The following is a 19,341-nucleotide window of genomic DNA, read 5'->3' as shown; positions in this document are numbered from 1 at the left end:
TCCATATCTTTTGCTTTTGGAATCTTTTGCTTTTTGAGATCTTTTCCCCTTTTCTAGGGATTATGTCTCCTAGGGTTTTCCTATAAATAATAATAATGTTTTAACACTACACACACAAAACACTTAATCTTTCCTGTTCTCTTGCTCCTTGCTCTCTCTGCCGTCTTCCTCTCTGCCTCCGTCTTCCTCCCTGTTCTGCCCTGCTTTTCCGGTAATATATATATATTATATATAATAATTTACTTATTAATTATGCTAACTTATAATCAAGACCTAAAACAGATCATTAAAACAATAATCTTAATTATAGGTTAACTTGTGCTTGTTTAAAGTTGGTTCTTGCTTTATCTTACACCGCATCGTTTATCAAGTGAGTAATCTCGTACCTAATCCCTTTTTGCTTTTAATGTTTTGGGATGTTCATGTGTTCATACAAACTTAGAGTCTTAAACTGTTTATGAACTTTAGTCGCGCAGTATCCCATGTGTTGAGGACGTAGACTTGGCTGTTTATTTGTATGTGTGGATCATTAACCGTCTTGTCGGTCTATTCCGCAGTTCTCATGGTACCATTAGATGAACACGGGAGAACTATCGTTTATGATTTTCTCTTTTGTTTACACATGCACAGTTTGTCTTGTTTGTGAGCTCAATTGTGAGCACTGGCAGTCTTATGAATCTTAGAGTTGGTCCCGATCAGATTACACCCTTGTTGAAAACCAGACATACACATGTTGCGCGCAGATTTATTATTATCTATGTATTGTATTAAACTTGATTTCTCACCAACACGCAAGTGTTTGACGTTTATTTTAACACATGTTCAGGTTTGCAGTAGCTGTTTTGGAGCTTGTGGACACATAGGAAGTTTTCTTTATTTTGGACCTAGATTAAAATGTATCAAGACAAGTTTTTACTGTTCGAATATTATGATTTATAATATATTGATGATTTATGTTATCTTATGTCTACTTTGCGCGTGCGCGAATGAATGTATTTATTAAATATTGACACCCAATAGTGTCACGAGTAATGAAACAATATGTGGCGCCCCGATGTATAATCCGCCTTTGGTCGGGGTGTTACAAGAATCCCTTGAGAAGTTTGTGTATTGGGCTTAGATGGGTAAAGGCAGGGGGTTTGGGCCACGTTGTTGGATTTAAGCATGGAGGCCCATTGTGCAGTAGTCCAATTACTTGGAAACACAATGTAGGGGTGAGTTGGTGTGTTTGAGTTCTGTGAGGTGGAACGGTTTTGGGAATTAGATTGCCGGCCTCGGCCGCGGCCCCGACCACCACGAGGGCGGCTTTGGCTTCGGTCCGAGTTGGGTAAGGGAGCCGGCGAAGGTGTTTGAGAGGAGTAGGTTGAAGTGTTTGTGTGTAGGGCAGCAGCGGCCGTTTGGGATCCCCGGGTTACTTGATGTTTCTTCTTGATTTCTTCCTGATTCAGACGTGAACGAACCTCGCTGAAGGGGGGTAGCGGGTCACGGTTCTGAAGGACAGTTGAGATACTGTCGTATTGTTCCGTCAATCCGGTTAAAACCTGTAAAACGAACATGCGCTTATCGACTGGAGAGCCCACGGCTGCGAGTTGATCAGAGAGTTGTTTGGCATGATCACAATAGTCACCCATTGAAGCAAAATTCTCAAGAGAAAGATTGGCGAACTCTTGACCCAGAAAAATAGCACGGGTGTTCTGATTATCATTAAATTCATTCTCAACAGCCGTCCAAGCATCAAGAGCAGTCTGGCCAGGTTGAATAATTATGCGGAGAAGAGGCTGCGAGATAGTAGCATAGATCCATTGTTTAACCAAGGCGTCCAGCCTGGTCCAGAGGTGTTCGGCAGCGATTGCGGTTGCCTCAGCCTTGGCAGCAGCAGCGTCAGAAGAAGATGGAGCGGGTGTGGCCGGCTGTCTGGGAGAAAGATGGTCTATGACTTCATATGCCTGACAGTGAACCTGGAAGAGAGTTTTCCAGGTACTGTAATGCGTAGAGTCCTTCTCAAGCAGGATGGGGTTTTGGGATTTTATATTAGTCACCGTGAGGGTTGGGTGAAGAGGGTTAGAATCCATGAGGGACAGGTGGTGAGTGATCGGAGAAGAGAAAGGGAAAGAAAAGCAGCCGGCAGAGAAGATGCAGCGGCGGCAGGGATTAGGGTTGGGATCGATTAATTAGGCTGATACCATATTGGTAATTGAAACCGTGCCCTCATTGTATTGATTAGTCAAATATATATAGTACAATGATCTCATCTAATTACAGAGATGATTTCTACAATTTGAGACAATTACAAATTTACTAAATACACACATATTAATAGTTACAGTCATATTCAGTTAGATTAGATTACCTTAACATCTTAAATGGTCAATCACTTCCCCCAAGGCTCATTTGTTGAGTCGCCATCCCCATCGTCTGTTCAGGTGGTTGTATGAGAATGCAAACACGACCGGATCATAAGAGTGTGGTCCTAGGGTCGGGTTACTTTTTTTTTCTTTTTTTTTTAATGGAGAAATTTCTTTACGTGGAACTTTAACTTAATATCTTACAAATTTTTCCAACCCATGATGATTGAAGGATAAAGGCTTTGTCTTTATCAATGTGTTACTAACACTAGCCGTGTGCCCGCGCGATGCAGCAGGGCGCGCACGTAGCTCCACATTGAACGTATAGTTCGTGTCGGTCCATACACGTAGCCTAAAATTGGGCGTGTAAAACGTGTAAGGTCAGTTGCGTGTAATCGAAGATTGAACACGCGTAACCGGAGGGGAATACACGTTACTAACATTAAAACATGCTTAACCAACACCACACGTGTAATTCATGCCGATTAATGATGTAGGGCATTGGGTTGAGCGCTTACCAAGATTAGGTTACGTGAGTTACATGGTGTTGGACACGTGTTTATCGGCCCCGGTACATGTAAACAACGGTATCTACCTAACCTGTAACGAAAATCAAAAGGCAAACCTGAAATATACAATAATTTGAAATAAATTATTTTTTTAAACCAACCCATTTTGGCCCCAAACCCGTTCCGACTCGATAGCATTCTGACCTAACCCCTTTTTACTCGAGCCCAAACCAAATTAACTATTTTTTTGTATCGATTCATCTAGACCCTAATGTACTTTTACAAATGACCCGAGCTCGCCCGACTCGACATGTAACCCGGTTCTAAAAGGTAAGCACGTAACATGCTATCTTTTTTAAAACTAAAAAACTATAGCAATATCATACTCGAATTAAAGAGAATTAAATTCTCTTTTTTATGATGTAAATTTTTGGAAAAACTATTAACGTTTGAAAAAGTTATGGACGTTAAAAAGTCGTGGGGTAGTTGGTTTAGAATTAGGGAGCATATGTGTAACTATTATTAAACTTTATAAAAAAGGTAGTGGAGTTAAGGGATCAAAGTTGTAAGTATATTTTGAGATATGTAAAGACTTAATTACCCATAACTTCTATATTTTTTATGTATTATGTGTTGTATATAAAACAATGAGTTTAGTACCTCTTAAAATTTAAGAGGTCCTTAACTCATGCTTTATATGTAGTATAAATTGGTATTGTGTTACCGTAATATATTACATAGTAATAATTAATTTGTTAAAATTTTAAGAGATTTTATTACATATTTTCTTAAACCAAAAAATCAATTACATATTTATCCATTTCATTAAATCAATTACGTGTAACATATTTCCTTTTTCTAAAACATATATATTACATATATACATATAATTAAAATTAACCTATTAAATGATTATTTTACCCCATTTTTACTAGAAGTAATTTTTTTCATATTTCCCTTTCTAAAACATGTATATTACATATTTAGCCGTCGGTTACACATCTGGTTATGCGTCTGACGCCAGTTACGTGTATGGCAAGAGTTATGCATCCGACGCGTGTTTGACGTTGTTCAACACACCTGAAGTTTGTACCACATTCGATGCCAGTTAATGCGTACAAAATCAAAAACGTGTTCGATGCCAGCTGTGCATTCGATGGCAATTAATGCATCAGTCGTACGCCATTGATTGCGTGTCTAATGCTGATCAGGCATCCAACATTTGTAATGTGTCCGGTGTTGGTTAACATGTTAGGCGTCAGTAAGGCGTCCGTCACAATGTTGGTTAACATGTCAAGCATTAGTTTTGATGTTCCCAAGATCACAGTTTTGATCGCTTAGAACGAACACGACTTTGATCGATAATGGCTTTTGTTTTCGACCTTCCCTGCCTTGAATTCTTGATTTTCGATTCCCTTCTTGATCTTGGTTTCTCCAAAATTCGATTCCTCCTTATCAATCATAACCCTTGATAGATGTCTTCCGTCTCCTCCTTATCGATCACGACTTTGATCGATCTACCCCAAGAGCTTAACCTAAATTTGACACCCATTCAAGAACGAATTGACATATTTACCAAATTGAAATAAATACTCAGACGATATACTGGATGACTTCTAATATAATTATCTTAAAAGAAATATTACTCAAAAGGCTTGATGAAACATAACTCGTGTCTCTTGTGACGCTCATATGAAACCTTAACTCGGTTGGTTACTATGCCTGACTATAACTCAGTTTATATATGCCTACCTTAACTTGCTAGTCAAGAGAGACGTTACCAAATTCTATTTTGAATGCAATTAGAAAACTTAACCAACTTTGATTGAGTTGTCAACTTCAATCCTCTCATGTTCAACTATTTATGAATAAAGTGTGTAATTACCAACATGAATATAATAAATGAATATTATTAATGGCTAAATAAACGGACAGAAACAAGTATTTACAAATAAAACATTTGTCCATTTTCATTCATTTAATTAAATATAAAAACATACATTTATGTTAACTCATTTATGATTTATTAAATAATACTGTTCCTTAAAGGGTTCAGAACCACGTTCATAGTTTCATATATGGTGGATATTACAATTTTCTATTTAAACCCTACACAATTGACATCGTCGCATGAAAACAAAACATGAAAAGAAACATGTACATGTGCAATAAAATGACATATTTGAAGGGTTTCAATTAGGTAAATAAGGCAAAATATAAAGGGCAGTTGTGACCAAGTAGACACAAAATTCAAAAAAAATGAGCACCACCGTCAAGGGTAAGTTGGTAAGTTATCAATGAAAAAGAAGACCCACAAACACAAAGCTCTCTTTACAGCTTAAAACTTGCTGCAGTACACAAATACCCTTACTCAATACATCATAGTTGAGTTGGAATTTAATCACTTTTTATATATTTCACTTCTATTAAAGGCTAAATTAAATTAGTACTGGAGCCCACGTTTGCGACGAGGTTGTAGGTGGGTGTTGGCGATAATGTATTTGTTATTAGGTGGTGTGCGAAAATATATATAATAATCACGAATCGCAACTAAGCTTTAAAAACCAAACAATCTATCCTAGTTCACACACACGGCAAGTGCACCCGTCGCGTATAGCAAAGAAAAGGAAAGTCCGGATATCGAACTCGAAGACACGTGAGAACGGCTCAGATTATAAACCCTACTTCAAGTCCTACCTTAAAATATTTAATTGATTTTATTATATTTTATTTTTTTATTTTTATTAATTTATAACTAACATAAATTAACTTAACGAGACAAACGAGAAAACTTAACAAAACTTAACGAGGTTTTAACAAATATGGAGAAACGACTACCTAGGCAAGAATCATATTGACAGTTCAACGGCTAACGGAATTAACTAATCACACGACACCGGGATCTTAAAATAATCAACTAAAGCTCATTAAAGTTCGCTAGATCACCTCTCGGTCTCACCAACTAACCCTCACAAATCTAAGAAGATTGAATAAATGCATCGGGAAAAAGATTATTAAGGTACCCAAATGACGCATCTCCTCTCGGACTCAACGACACAAAACCCGCTTAAAATTGGTACTAGCAATTATAGGGATAAAGGGGTAACAATATTTAAATTAATCTAAGACACATATTTGCACGCAAAACTAAACCGGATAAGACCAAAACTCGCTCTCGCGCAATTCTAACCTAACTGAATAAAGAAGCGAGACAAACCAACTCCCTATAACCACTCGGTCGCAAGGAAGGTGAAACTATTGAATTTTAATAATTAATTGCACTCAAGATTCTTATGGTCGCGCTAACCACAAACAGATCAAAAACACCAAGTCTAAGACCTAAACGTAGAACCCTAACCGAACGACACACAATCAATCAATCAAAGTAATACGCGGAATCAATAAGCAATAATTATATAAAGAGAATATTTAACACATCAAAGATTAAATTATATAAAGCTTTCAATAATAATACGTCGTTTAACTCGTTAAAACCAAATAAACCGCTAAACAATGTCAATAATCATCTCAACCTAGGTAGTTTAGATATTTAGCTACTCATAATAAGAAACAAAAACAAATAAATTCTAGTAGCAAAACTCTTGTTCACAATATTCATGAATTAAAATTAAAATAAAGATGAAGACCAAACCAAGTAATCAATATATCACTTCAAGAATAATGGCAGTCTCACTTGTGTTTTCTTGCGTCACTTTCCCAAAGGTGGTTGCTTTCTCTACCAACAAAAATACCTCCTTTGCAGTAGCAGACCTCCGAAAATATTCTCTCTTTTGTCTCTCGTATGCGACTGTTGTCCCCACAATCTCTATTCTCAACCTCCGATCCTTGCTCCTTTAGGGTTTTTTTTATATATTCCAATGATAGTCGGTTAACATACTTGGTTCATGTGGGCTACAAACTTTTATTCCACCGGCCTATTACAATTCCCTAGCTCTCAATCTTTAACAGCCCATATAACTTTTATATGTTTACTGCCATTATACCACCAATGAGACATATTAGTTTACTTTAAAATTGAAATGACTGAAGTTATGCACATAAATAAACTTGGTTGACTTCCATTAATTAAGAAATACCTTTGATTCAATTTCTTTATATCCAACGTAAAAGAAATTTCACTTATATTATATAATAATATTAATGAATTAGTTAGTATTAGACAAGAGTAAATAAAATGAACCAACTAATGGCGTTAATTGTTGAACCGATTTACTATGTTGTCTCAAGCTTAGTTTAATACATCGGTTAAGCCCGCTATCTCATGAAATTCTTAAAACTCAGATACGAACCAGTTAACAATAACATTCAATAAAACCTGACTCAAGAGTACTTAAAATGTAAGAAATATTTGTATAATAATATGTATATTTTATACCACATCATTAGGTAATTCAATAACTTAATATAGATCATCTGGGCTTTAACCTAAATGACAGTGAAATTAAACAAGCCACAATGCCACATGATTAACAAAACATGTCAAGTGTCTAGAGCTAAAAATTAGTTTTAATTATAAAGGAAAAGTTAAAATACAAAGAGAGACAAAAATGAGAAAGTGGTGAGAAGGATTTGTGGCAAATAAAAAAATCATAACTCAAAATATAAATAAAAAACAAAAAAAAATAAAATGTTTTCCCGTTCCCAAAAAACGACGAAAAGACACAATGACGAAACAACAAACACAATGATAAATAAAAAAAGACGCAATAGATCGTAAATTATTATACAATTTTGATAAATATAACACCACATAAAAAAAGAAGACACAATGTCAAAGAAAAAAGACACAATCAGAAACGAAAATAAACAAAAAAACACAATGATAAATAAAAACACACAATGATTTTTTTTCCTCAAAATTGTGTCTTTTTTTAACGAGAAATGCGGTGAAAACATTTTTGCGTTTGTAATTTTTTTTTGTTTTTTCATTAAATTTGAGTTACGATTTTTTTAATTAATTTTTCATTATTTTTTTGATGGATTTTTTTTTTGTCTACAAATCCTTCTTATCATTTTTTTTTTTTTGTTATCTTTTATAAAATAACCTGACACCTAACTATAAAAGCTAGATAATAACTAACAAAAAAAAATAAATGTATAAAAAAACAACATTCCATAGAAAGCATACATTAAAAAAAATAAAAATTGATGTAATTCCCATTTTAATGAGATGATCAAATTGTTAGGATGTTAAATAAATACTCAATGGTTTGATTCGTATAAATTGTAACATTTAATCGTTAAATAAAAATAAAATTTATTTTTCATCCCTCAATCATGTTCTCTCACTACAAAAGACACTCTAGAAAACATTGCAATTAAAACATGACCCTCAAACATAAAAACAAAAGGTGGTAGATGCATGAGCAACTACACCCTCTCTCTCTCTCTCTCTAAATTAACTCTTTTCTCTCTTTCTCTCTTTCTCTCTTTCTCTCTCTACAATAAAACATATAATCTATATCACCACCTCATCTTTCTCTCTCCAACCTCACCACCTTGCCTTTGTAATCCTCCCATTTCTCTTCACTACCATCCAGATCAAACACCAAAACCCCATTTTCATTTCACCACCTTTTCAGGTATATTAATAATAATAATTAATTCACACCAACTGCCTTTTGTTCATCAACAGTTATTAATTTCTAATTAATCTTTGTGGCCTTTTTTTTATTGGTTGATTGCAAGTATAAAAGGTGGTGGTAGGTTGGTGAGTTGACTTGGTTTTTATGAACCCAAATGGGGGTTTCTTCCTTACTTTAACAACTTGATTGAGATGCTGTTTGCTTTTTCCTAGGATGTTTGTTCAATTTAGGTTAATATTTGTTGTTGGGTTCAGTCTTTTTGGGCTTGATTTAGCAATTTCTAGAATATTACAGGATTTTGTCATGTTTTGTAACCTGTTTTTGTGGTAAGATTGTTAACCAAGTGGCGTTGACTTCATATTAGTCTTGTTTTTTGTAATATTTTTTTTCAAGTGTTGGATTAAATGCTTCATATTATTTTTTAACAACCTGTTTTGGGCCTTTTGGCACTCATCACTAGTTACTTAATGTGTTTGGTTAATGTAAGGTACTAAATTGAAATAATTGAATACTTATTATTGTGACATGATTTAGTGTCTATTAATGTTAACATACAAGATTAATTGATTAATGAATAATGTGAAAGGTTGTTGTTGTGACTTTATATTGGATGGTTTAGGTTTGTGGCAGGAAGGTACGGTGAGCATTCGTCGACAACGATTGATCAAGCTTTATGATATTTATTTTGTTCTCTTGTTATTTGTTAACCTGCATATGTAATTTGTTTTTCAACATTTTATATATCCGTGTATTATTAGGGCGAAGTCCTCCTTTAGATTTTATATCATCAATTGAGAATGGCCAGTCTTCTAGTGGGATCCATAGCACCCGACACGTCACCGTGCTTCCAACACCTTCACTTGCCATTCATCGAGCTGCAGAGGTAATAATAGTTTTATATACTTGTTAAGTTTAGGCATTAAGAAGTAAAAATGTACTTGTATACCCAACTGCAATTGTAATTTGGTGGTCATATTGAAACTATTGATTTTATTAGTATTGTATTATATAATAGTTCACTTTGTGAAGTTGGTTTTGCATATTAATTATTAAGTTTAAATGTGTACTTTGTAGTCCAATTTGAAATTTAACAAAGTTTGTTTACACTTTGAGTATCTTGAATCTCTGATCCACTAAAGTTTTTGATTTTTCAATAAACCGTTAAACACGTCTATAAACTTCAAAATTAGGAAGAACATTTTCTCATACATTATTCTTGTTTTTAGCAGGACAAAACAAAATCTGAAGAACCCGAACCGTCAAATGTCAATGAATCAAGCTCATCTAATAAGCAGCCGATTCAACATCCAGGTGTGTCCACTCAAATTTTATTCTAGATGTCATAAACTGACTAAAATCATCTCAATATAAATACAGGCTTCTCATATAAGTGACATTTTTAATGTTTTGACCATTTTCATCTGAAATTAATTAATCTAGTGTTCAAAAGGCGAAAACGACACAGAAGAAAACATTTTGAGAATCAAGAACCGTGCATAATGAGAGGGGTATACTACAAAAACATGAAATGGCAAGCTGCCATTAAAGTGGACAAAAAACAAATCCATTTAGGCACTGTCGGCTCCCAAGAAGAAGCTGCTCGTTTGTATGACAGGTAATTTAATCCACTTACTTTTGTAGTAGGCGTGGCAAGTTCAAAATATACACTTATATACGAATCAGTTTGTATATATATATTTTCTCTTTTTAATCTTTGGCGGATCAAATGAGTTAAAGAGTCGAATGATTTTAACTAAAAGAGGAAACAGGTAAAATGGATCAAACGGTATTATAAAATGTTCCATTATTTTATAATAATATAGTTTTTATTATCTTAAAAATGTGCATTTTATAAAATGTTCCGTTTGGGTATAGGGCGGCTTTCATGTGTGGTAGAGAACCCAACTTTGAGCTAACAGAGGAGCAGAAGGAGGAACTCAGTAAACTGAGTTGGGATGATTTCTTAACCATGACTCGGTCAGCAATCAACAGTAAAAGTATCCTCTCACTCTTAATTACTATCTTTTTCCAGTGGTTGACTATTTGACCATCATTCTTGAAAGAATTTTTAAAAAGTCAAATACGATGAGTCAAGAAGTCAACTGTTGACTCTTTATTTACCAAATGAATACGTTTTAAAAATGAAAATGATATTTTGTTAGAACATCAAAGAAGGATTAGTTCCCGGATGAAGTTTGAACATCCGTCACAGGATAATAGTGACATAAAAGCCGAGGTGGATGTGGATCAAGGAGGAAATAGCTTATCAGGATATGAGACGTCAGACTCTTGATTATTAAAAGCTTTAGCAAGTCTTAGGTTACAGTGCACACATGCCCCGATCAATATTATTCGTTGGGGGACTATTTGTGTACAAGAATGTTGGTTCTTACATTAATTTTTATAAAGATTATTGTCGCTGGCGTTGCCTCTTGGCGTTAGGGATGTTTGAATATGTGTTTTGTATCTTGCATTATGATAGTAATCACTTAATTTGTAATGTTTGGTAAAAGATTTTGCTTAAGGAGTTGTAATTGGCTCATAGCTTCATACTAGGCCCAATAACCACCAAGTTACTATTTTGGGTTTAAGCCCATTATGTGCATAACCCACTTTTAAATTGTGATTGCCAATAGGTCCCTCTGCCCTTGTCGACCGTCGTACAAGAATAAACCGAGAGCTATTGTTCTCGGCTTTTGGGGGATTGAGTAACAAACTGAGCCGAAGGTGTTCCGTGATGGTGATTCGCGAGCAATTGGCTAGCACCTCTTTGACCACATTGTATCATATGAACCATCAACCAGGTTTCATTCTGTGATGGCATCTGATTTCTCTACCAAAAGTCTTATGTTAGAATTCAACTTCGACTCGCCTCTGCCTTGTCCTCCATAAGACATATGTCCCACACAAACTGCTGTTTATCTAGGGAGCCAAACAAGTTGGGTGTATAAGTTGATATCAGGGCAGGAAAGCTTAACCTACTGGTAACTGTCTTAACTGATGATTAAAAGCATGAAACAAATGATTTATGAAACAATGGAAGTTGGCGTTGATTTTGAGCTGACTTAAACAACGGATGTGATCAGATCAACCAACTTTTTGGGAAATGGTCAAATCACGGAAACAGAAAGTGAACGGCTTATAAATCATCGGCATATTGCCACAGTTTAACATAATAAACAAAGAACTGTAATATAATCAAAGTAGAAACAGCCTAAGACAGGTAGGTTAGTTTAGAGATAAAATTTATATAGTAAATACAGCAATCTCATTATCATTACACTTCTAATCCTATCACTCTCATTGAGAAAAAAAAATTGACCCACTAAATAGACTTGTACCAGTTCAAAACACAAGATCATGCTTTTGATTCCAATGCCAGAAGAATTTTCTTTCTTGGACCCTACATTAATAAGATCCATTGAGTAGTTGGAAAAAATTAGTCGGCATATACACATTCAATAGTAGAATACCTAGCATCATATGTATTTAATTTAATATATAAAATCCATGGTTTATAAAAAAAACTAAAAAAATATATATCTATACTGATCTAAACAGACAAGATCGAAATTAACTTACCATTGGAATTCCTATAGCTTTAAGGTCTTCCTCAGTCATGTGTAGAAGTGCAGTCATATCAACCTGCAAAACAGTAGATGTATAAAACCTCATTGCAAGTTCGATTATAACTAATAGTAGAAAAGAGAGTAGAATTCATACTTCCTCTGCTTGAAATGTAATTGAATACTTTTCAAGACCTAGTGACTGTAAGAATGTGTCCACTGTTTCAGCCTGCATGAGAAACATAATGTTAACAAAAGAATCATGATTATAGTAAAAGTAAAAAATTGAAAAAAGGCCCAGTTGATAACATATATAGATCGCCTAGATTGGAGACTTTATTCAGTTGCAAAGAGTTACCAATTTTGACGCATTTACTTATGACAAGGTCAATTCGGTATCTCTATTTTAATTCTAACTGTTCATTCCACTAAACTTGAAATGCACCCATGGTTTATCTTTATTGCATGAAACCTTCTAAACCGTTTAATTTTGAAAAAAGGTATTGGAATTAAAATAACTTATACCCACAGTCATATTTAACTCATATACGACCACAATATATTGAAATACATAAAGAAAATGCTTTGCTTATTTAGTATAACCATAAAGAGGAAACCTTTCTAAATATAAATATAAAAAGTAGAGGCGGCACATACGACCCATTTTTTATTGATGAACTGACATAGGTAACGTTTAATCTCTATGAAGTCAAACGAGCGTAAATAAAATAATAGCTTACAAGAAAACGGGTCATATAAGTTTAAAGTCACAGTATTAGTTTTTTTATTCAATACATGAGATTACTATTGAGATAAAGTAACATCTGCAACCATATTTAACACATCATCAAATGAATAGTAGCAAATAACATACCTTTTTTTTCTTAGAAACAGTGCTAGCAACTTTTCTAATCTCTTTAACAGGGGCTTCAGCTACAATGCTTTTCCTAACAGGTTTACTGCCTTTTGGCACTGCTTTTGGCTTTGCAGGAGCCGATACTGCCGACTGTGCATAAGTTAAACCCGATAGCTTTTCACGCAGATCTCTTACCCCTACATTATTCTTTTTCTGAAGCTTCAAACGAAGGTCATTGGCACCTACTCTGCGATCTGCAAGACAATAATAATATCATTGTAAAAACAACTAGTAGATGTTTAACAAGTATTCAAATTCATACCCGATGCTTGTGGATCAGATTGTTCAAAAAGATCATGCTCCCATTTATCATCAGCTGGCCTCTGCCTGAACAAGATACACACTGGTTTTTATCAGAAAAATAACATGGTACATACATGAGTCACTGGAACCCTAATTTTCAATTAATATCAAACTTAATGCCTCAAAAGTCAAAAGCAAGTGGTAAGTCGTTTATTAATCAATAATACGATACATCGACAGTATTATTTTTCTAAATTACTAGTTTCATTGTTATGTTGATACAATTAGTTAGGAAAGACTAAGAAAAACTCCCTACAGGCTACAGCATACTTGATATTACTAATGCAGTTAAAAAGCCACAAGGCTTTTAAGATTGGCAGTTTCAGCTTTCAAATAATCTACTTCATTATACAACTCCCACTACAAACATACATCAACCATCACAGACCATTCACATTAACTGATCTTTTGTGTGTGTGTGTGTGGTTTGCTGCCCCTAACAATGTCGAAAACTAACTTTCTACTTATTTCATATTTAACCCTCAACAAAGTGTTCCGAACATCCTTCTAAAATTCTATGCAGTCGATATCGCCGATATATCACCAACTGATATATCGGTGATATACGATTATCGGTCCCTTGGTAAAATATCGACGATTTTTGGCCGATATATCATCGATATTCCTGATATCATTGTTTTAAGTCTTAATTATGATTTTTAGTATTAAATGTTAGTGTTTAAAGTCTTAATCAGTTCTACGATTGTTAGTATTATGCAAGTTGAAAAACGTTAATTTTTTAATGGTAGGAGATTATACTGAATTAGTAGTGTTAAATTGTTATATATATGAATTTTACATAATATTGAAATTACAGAACCGACATCCGATATTTTTCCAGGTTAACTGCTTAGCTAAAACTATCTTACAATGAAACAATTCACATTACTTGAAAATCTAAATCTACTCACTTTCACTAGCTAACACAGCATATCAGCATACTTAATAAAAGCAAACACAAATTACAAATCTAAATATTAACCAAAATGCATATGTACTAATTTCAAAAGCAATATAAGCCAGCTTAAAAGATACTCAACTATAAACAATAAATCACAATGAACAGTCCAATAACATGTAGGGCTTATGTACGTATTCCATACGAGGCGATAATTATATACAAATAGAGAGAAGCGCACCTCTTTCCGGTAAGCTGTCTACGGCGGCCGGAATGATTATCTAGGGTTCCGCCGTTAAGACGGTCTTTAACAGAGGTCTTCGGTGCAGCATCCACCCGATCAGCATACATTCTCGATACGATTCACCCTCTATATAATAATGATAATAAGTTCGCGATAATAAAACCCTAACCCTAAAGCCTCTCTCTGTAAACAAATCCAGAGGGATCGAAAATTGGGGGAGGAAGAGGGACAAGAATCGAATACAAAACTTATTATTATATTCTTATATTTTTTATTAATATGTTTCAATTAACTTTTTTTCAATTTATTTATATTTTAGTTAATATTTTTAAAATATGTTTAATAAAACTAGACGAGTGCCCGCGCGATGCAGCGGAAAATACTGGCCTTAATAATCACGTAAGAGATTTTTGGATGCTCATCGTTCCATTTGAAACCGTGGATTAAGAATTCTTATTTTAAACTCAATTTAGTAGCGAAGTACAAATGAAACCGAAATCTAACCATTGTTAATGGTTAATTTGTATTTGTTGGGTTTTATTTTTCAACGGTTTGGTTTCAGTTTTCGATGACAAAAAACGGCTTGGCTCACGGCTTAGTTTAAAACCATCAAAACCGGACTATAAACGCCTATACGTAAAATATTTTTTTTAACTGAAAACAAACTATGACAATATCATACTCAAATTAAAGAGAATTAAATGCTCGTTTTTATAGTGCAATTTTTTTAAAAAAAATATTAACGTATGAAAAAGTTATGACCGTTTAAAAATTGTAGGGGAATTTGGGTTAAAAGTGAAATTATAAATAATATATAGTTAAAAGATGAGGATGTAACTATTTTTAAAATTTCCATTAAAGTTGAGGGGGTAATATTGTAAATAATTTGAAGAAATATGAAACAAACGTTAAATTTAGTGTTAGAATGTCTATTATACCCCTATTTTAAGTTGTATCATGTGTTTGAAAAATTGTAAATAACTTAAAATTAAGTGTCTTAATTTGCCCATGAGTGGTGCATTATATATAGTATAAATAACAAAAACATTATATGTGAACATAACTAGAATCTCTTTAGTTATAGCTTGGGATTATCTTTGTCTTTCTTAACGATGGGATTATTATTTCACACTTGCGACGGTTATATAATTTCTTTGCTACAATTTGTTTATCACTTGTTGTTAAAAAAAACTCGACATTGCTTCTAGAATTGTTTAACTTTGTATTGAATTTATCATTTTTCACATTTGTGTTGGTCACGTACTTTCTTTAGGACTACTATATACCAATTATAGTTAAATTCCTCGACATTGCTTCTAAAATTGTTTAATACTGAATTTATCATTTTTACACTTGCGTCAATCACATTCTTTCTTTAATATTAGTGTTTAATTCTTCAACATTGCTCCTAGAATTGTTTAAATACTTTGTATTGACTTTAAATATAAAATTAGGCAAATTTGATAATATTAAGATTGGTGATAATGTTGAAATGTAGGGATTCATAGGAAAGTTGATAAATATGGAGAGAAACTTGGTGTTTTGGATGTATTAAGTGGATTTAAAAGAATGTTTGTAGTGATAACTCTCTTCACGAGACTCCCATAATTTGGTATTGACTTTTCATTATAGAAAATGAGTCAATTTGTCTAGCCACGACTCATTTTTGTCTAGCTCAAATTCTAGCTCGGTTAGAGATAAGTCGAGCTGCCTACACACACATTTGATATTTCTACTGTCTAGAGACCAAGTTGATGTTCACCCAATCACGTTTTTCTTATCATCTGTCAATAAAATTGGTAAAGAAAAAGGTGCAAACACTTAAAAAGACTACATTCTTGAAATTTTTGAAAATTTAAAATATAGCAGTTAAACAATTTGGATAATCTACCCGAAATAATATTATATATTGAAAAATTCAAACAGGATAATTGATTGCGAGATTCAAACTATATGAATCATCATCACATTGTAACATTAAACATTAATCATTAATCACCAAAATTTTGGATCGTAGGGATGGGTTGATTACTAGAAGTGTCTTTCTTTCTTCAGGTCAGTCTTTTGTTCTCATAATTGTAATACTACCTTTCCCGCCTTCTGTCCGGATCTTGGTTTTACCAACAATCGGCTTCCCAGAGAAAGCAAACGTCGGGTATGACTTTGGTTTTGATGGTGGCGGGGTGTGGATCCTCTGGTTTATGTCTTTAAGAGTAACGGCCCCTTCACCACACGGTTTTACAAATGCAAATGGAAGAACAACTGTTGATGTCATCTTTGTTGGTGTCTTCATGAAAGACTTTTTCCTTATGCATTGCAAGATTGAATGATCTGATTTCAAGAGTCAATCATCAGCTTATTGTTGTAAGAAAATTAAATATAACAATTTAAACTTGCATAATAAAAATAATTATATAACTTGAGAAGACAAACCTTCAGAAATGATGTTTCGACAAATAAGGGTGTGGTGCTCTGGAACCATATTATTACCTCCATACTTGGTTTGTGAATTACTTGAATCTATAACTACAATTAAGCACAAAAATATTGAATAATACATCAAACATAATAGAGCATTTAAATGTTTAAATGTGCAAATACCTGCATGATGCATCTGGATGTCAGATAATCTTGATACATTCCTATACTCAAAATATTGAATCGAACCAATCATTTATGTGAATAAAGATACCAAATTATAACATAAAGCTTAGGAACAAAACATACATGTCATCAAGAAAGCAATCTGGTAGCCAATCATCTGTATATTGATCCGAACTAGATGCAGATACGCGTGTATCATCTGAAAACACAAATTATTACTCACTTTAAAATCAAACAAACATTGTTTCATCACTTTATAGAAATTTTCAAGAGTCAAACCAGCAAATCCAGACACCCATTGTGTCATGTCAGCAAAAGCCTCATCTAATGAGTCTTCATTCTCCTAAACAAGATAACAAAACACGTGTGGTTAAACAAGGGCTACAAAATATTCATACTTAATATAAACGAGTTGAGTTCGAACCTTGGACTTTAAAAAGTCAGATGAAAAATCCTCATCACAAAGTTGAAGAACATCAGCATCCAAAACTTCATCATCAAAATGCAGCACGCGACGTCTCTTGGATCTGGAAGATGGCTCTAGCCCCTTGTCTGCATATTCTGGTTAACCAGTTCGGTTAGAAAACAAGAATAATAATAATAATGATAATAAATTTACTAATAATAATATATACAAACGACCATTATACGCCAAATCCTCGCAAGACTTCACAGGGGTGGTTGTTTCATCCAACATATAAGAAAGATCGTCATCGTTCCAGAGGCTATTAGATGCATCTGTTAATAATCCATTTTAGCATTAGATATGAATTAAGAACAACACACAAACAATATTATAATTAAAAATTGTGTGTAACAAATAAAAAGAGTCTCGCCTAGTAGAAGACTGTAATCATCGTCTGTCCAGCCGCACATTCCATCGCTAGAATTCATATCACAGATAATTCAATAACAACATAAGATGACCAACAAAGAACTAAACTAGGATCAGGCAGTATAAAGAGTTGAATGCATGATAATTATAGCAATTAATTCCTTGATTTGTATAATAAATTGGTATAGTATATGCAGGAGAGAATTAATAATAACATTTAGTGATGGATGAAGATAATAATAAATCTTAATTTAAAGGTAAGCCAAAAAATTAAAGATCTATCTATCCATCACTAATCACTTCACTAGTGATAGTCACAAAATTAACCTAGAAAAACGACTCATCATTAATCCAGACCTTCATATGCAGTGCTAGGGCTGTCCAAACAGTTCGAATTGGTTCGATATGTACATATAAACGAAGCTGAGCCGATCAGCTAGGGTCGTGAACAGCCCTAACGCACATCAATGATTATATTCAACTAATAATAATAACAGTAGAGTAAAAAAGGGGATTAGATTAGCAGAGGCACGTACTTGTAGTGGTCCATGGAAGTAAAATATAAATAATAATGTAATGAAATGAAATCTGGTAGCAGCAAGCAACTGAATCAATGAAATCAAATGAAAGACGAAGCAAATAAGTAAAACTAGCCGTTGAGTTGAGATGGATGGATGGACGGTGGAAATGAAACAAATGCGGTGGGCTGTTTATAATTATGATTTATGAGTGACTCAATGGGTTGTAATAATAAGTTCCAAACGAGACCAGATTCACGGCTTTAGAAATTATTCATTAAAACATTTCCCTTTTTTTACTTAACGGATAATTTATATCCTTTCTTTCTACAAAAAAGAATATTACACTTTTCCTCTTAAAACGTTTAAAAAATCTCTCTCTCAAATGGTGGTTCGTCTTTAAGTGGGTCGGTGGTTCGAACTAGGCAGCCGCACAATGCTCATAATCGGAACGGAAGGGAAGGGGCCCGTCAGAACTTTATTAGCAGCCAACATGTCTAGTAATATCATATAAAACCTTATTTTATTTGGCCCAATTTTGAAATGGTTACCCAAAGAATTTGAAACAAATAAAAGACCCTCCTGTATAAATATAAATCGGGTTTTTCAAATATTCGGTTCCGGGTATGGAACTTGGTTCGGGTATGATCGGGTATTGGAAAATCATGTATGACCAGGTATTGGAAAATCGGGTTTAACAAATAAACTCAGTCGTAATTCGCAAGCCACCCTCGCGTGAGGGGTTGGGGTGTATTTGGGGAGAAAAAAAAAGACAAAGCTGCCCCTCATGTGAAGGGTACGCTGATGGGTTTAACAACCATACTTAACGGGGTTAATGAATTCGGGTTTAATTGTATGCGAAATGAAACCACATGGACGAAAATCACAAATTTTAAACTATTTGACTAATACTACTGATTTGGACAAAGCACATGGACGAAAACCTCAGTTTACTTTTGATTAAATGAACGGGCGATTACGAAGTGTTATTATGATT

The 19,341-nt window shown here is 33.9% G+C and overlaps 2 protein-coding genes and 1 long non-coding RNA gene across 4 annotated transcripts; 1 reads left to right on the top strand and 2 right to left on the bottom strand.

The window, feature by feature from the left end:
* Window positions 1-9,091: 9,091 nt before the first annotated feature.
* On the top strand, window positions 9,092-10,762 carry LOC143615281 (uncharacterized). 2 transcript variants are annotated; one of them, XM_077088448.1, is made up of 5 exons: window positions 9,092-9,343; window positions 9,690-9,771; window positions 9,901-10,075; window positions 10,336-10,457; window positions 10,623-10,762. In XM_077088448.1, exons 1-5 carry the CDS (start codon window positions 9,134-9,136, stop codon window positions 10,751-10,753), a joined length of 720 nt encoding a protein of 239 aa, XP_076944563.1. In that variant the 5' UTR covers window positions 9,092-9,133; the 3' UTR covers window positions 10,754-10,762. The 2 variants fall into 2 exon arrangements, with proteins under 2 accessions (XP_076944563.1, XP_076944562.1); XM_077088447.1 differs by having other exon boundaries at window positions 9,687-9,771.
* A 782-nt stretch (window positions 10,763-11,544) lies between these two features.
* On the bottom strand, window positions 11,545-14,601 carry LOC143615283 (uncharacterized). Its single transcript, XM_077088450.1, has 6 exons — window positions 14,385-14,601; window positions 13,205-13,269; window positions 12,901-13,136; window positions 12,184-12,255; window positions 12,043-12,105; window positions 11,545-11,863 (listed from the first exon to the last, which is right to left on the bottom strand). The coding sequence occupies exons 1-6, from the start codon at window positions 14,492-14,494 to the stop codon at window positions 11,819-11,821; spliced, it is 591 nt and encodes a 196-aa protein (XP_076944565.1). The 5' UTR covers window positions 14,495-14,601; the 3' UTR covers window positions 11,545-11,818.
* Window positions 14,602-16,425: 1,824 nt separating this feature from the next.
* On the bottom strand, window positions 16,426-17,685 carry LOC143615285 (uncharacterized). The gene is made up of 5 exons (XR_013150446.1): window positions 17,416-17,685; window positions 17,271-17,334; window positions 17,115-17,190; window positions 16,989-17,029; window positions 16,426-16,907 (listed from the first exon to the last, which is right to left on the bottom strand). It is a non-coding gene; the product is annotated as an uncharacterized LOC143615285 (long non-coding RNA).
* Window positions 17,686-19,341: the final 1,656 nt, after the last annotated feature.

Source organism: Bidens hawaiensis, unplaced genomic scaffold (assembly GCF_021521415.1).
Source record: "Bidens hawaiensis isolate Kalapana, Puna unplaced genomic scaffold, B.hawaiensis_p1.1 tig00042392_1, whole genome shotgun sequence".
In the NCBI taxonomy this organism is placed as follows: domain Eukaryota; kingdom Viridiplantae; phylum Streptophyta; class Magnoliopsida; order Asterales; family Asteraceae; genus Bidens; species Bidens hawaiensis.
The sequence above is the reverse complement of the archived record's forward strand: the minus strand, read 5'-3'. Positions and strand labels throughout refer to the sequence as shown.

Excerpts from the sequence above, each read along its gene's own strand:
- LOC143615281 (XM_077088447.1), top strand. The coding sequence starts at position 9,134 with ATGATATTTATTTTGTTCTCTTGTTATTTGTTAACCTGCATATGTAAT. Across the intron at positions 9,344-9,686 it reads CCATTCATCGAGCTGCAGAG|CAGGACAAAACAAAATCTGA; the intron begins GTAATAATAGTT and ends TCTTGTTTTTAG. Across the intron at positions 9,772-9,900 it reads GCAGCCGATTCAACATCCAG|TGTTCAAAAGGCGAAAACGA; the intron begins GTGTGTCCACTC and ends TAATTAATCTAG.
- LOC143615283 (XM_077088450.1), bottom strand. The coding sequence starts at position 14,494 with ATGTATGCTGATCGGGTGGATGCTGCACCGAAGACCTCTGTTAAAGAC. Across the intron at positions 12,106-12,183 it reads TTACATTTCAAGCAGAGGAA|GTTGATATGACTGCACTTCT; the intron begins GTATGAATTCTA and ends ACTGTTTTGCAG. Across the intron at positions 11,864-12,042 it reads AAGCTATAGGAATTCCAATG|GGTCCAAGAAAGAAAATTCT; the intron begins GTAAGTTAATTT and ends TTATTAATGTAG.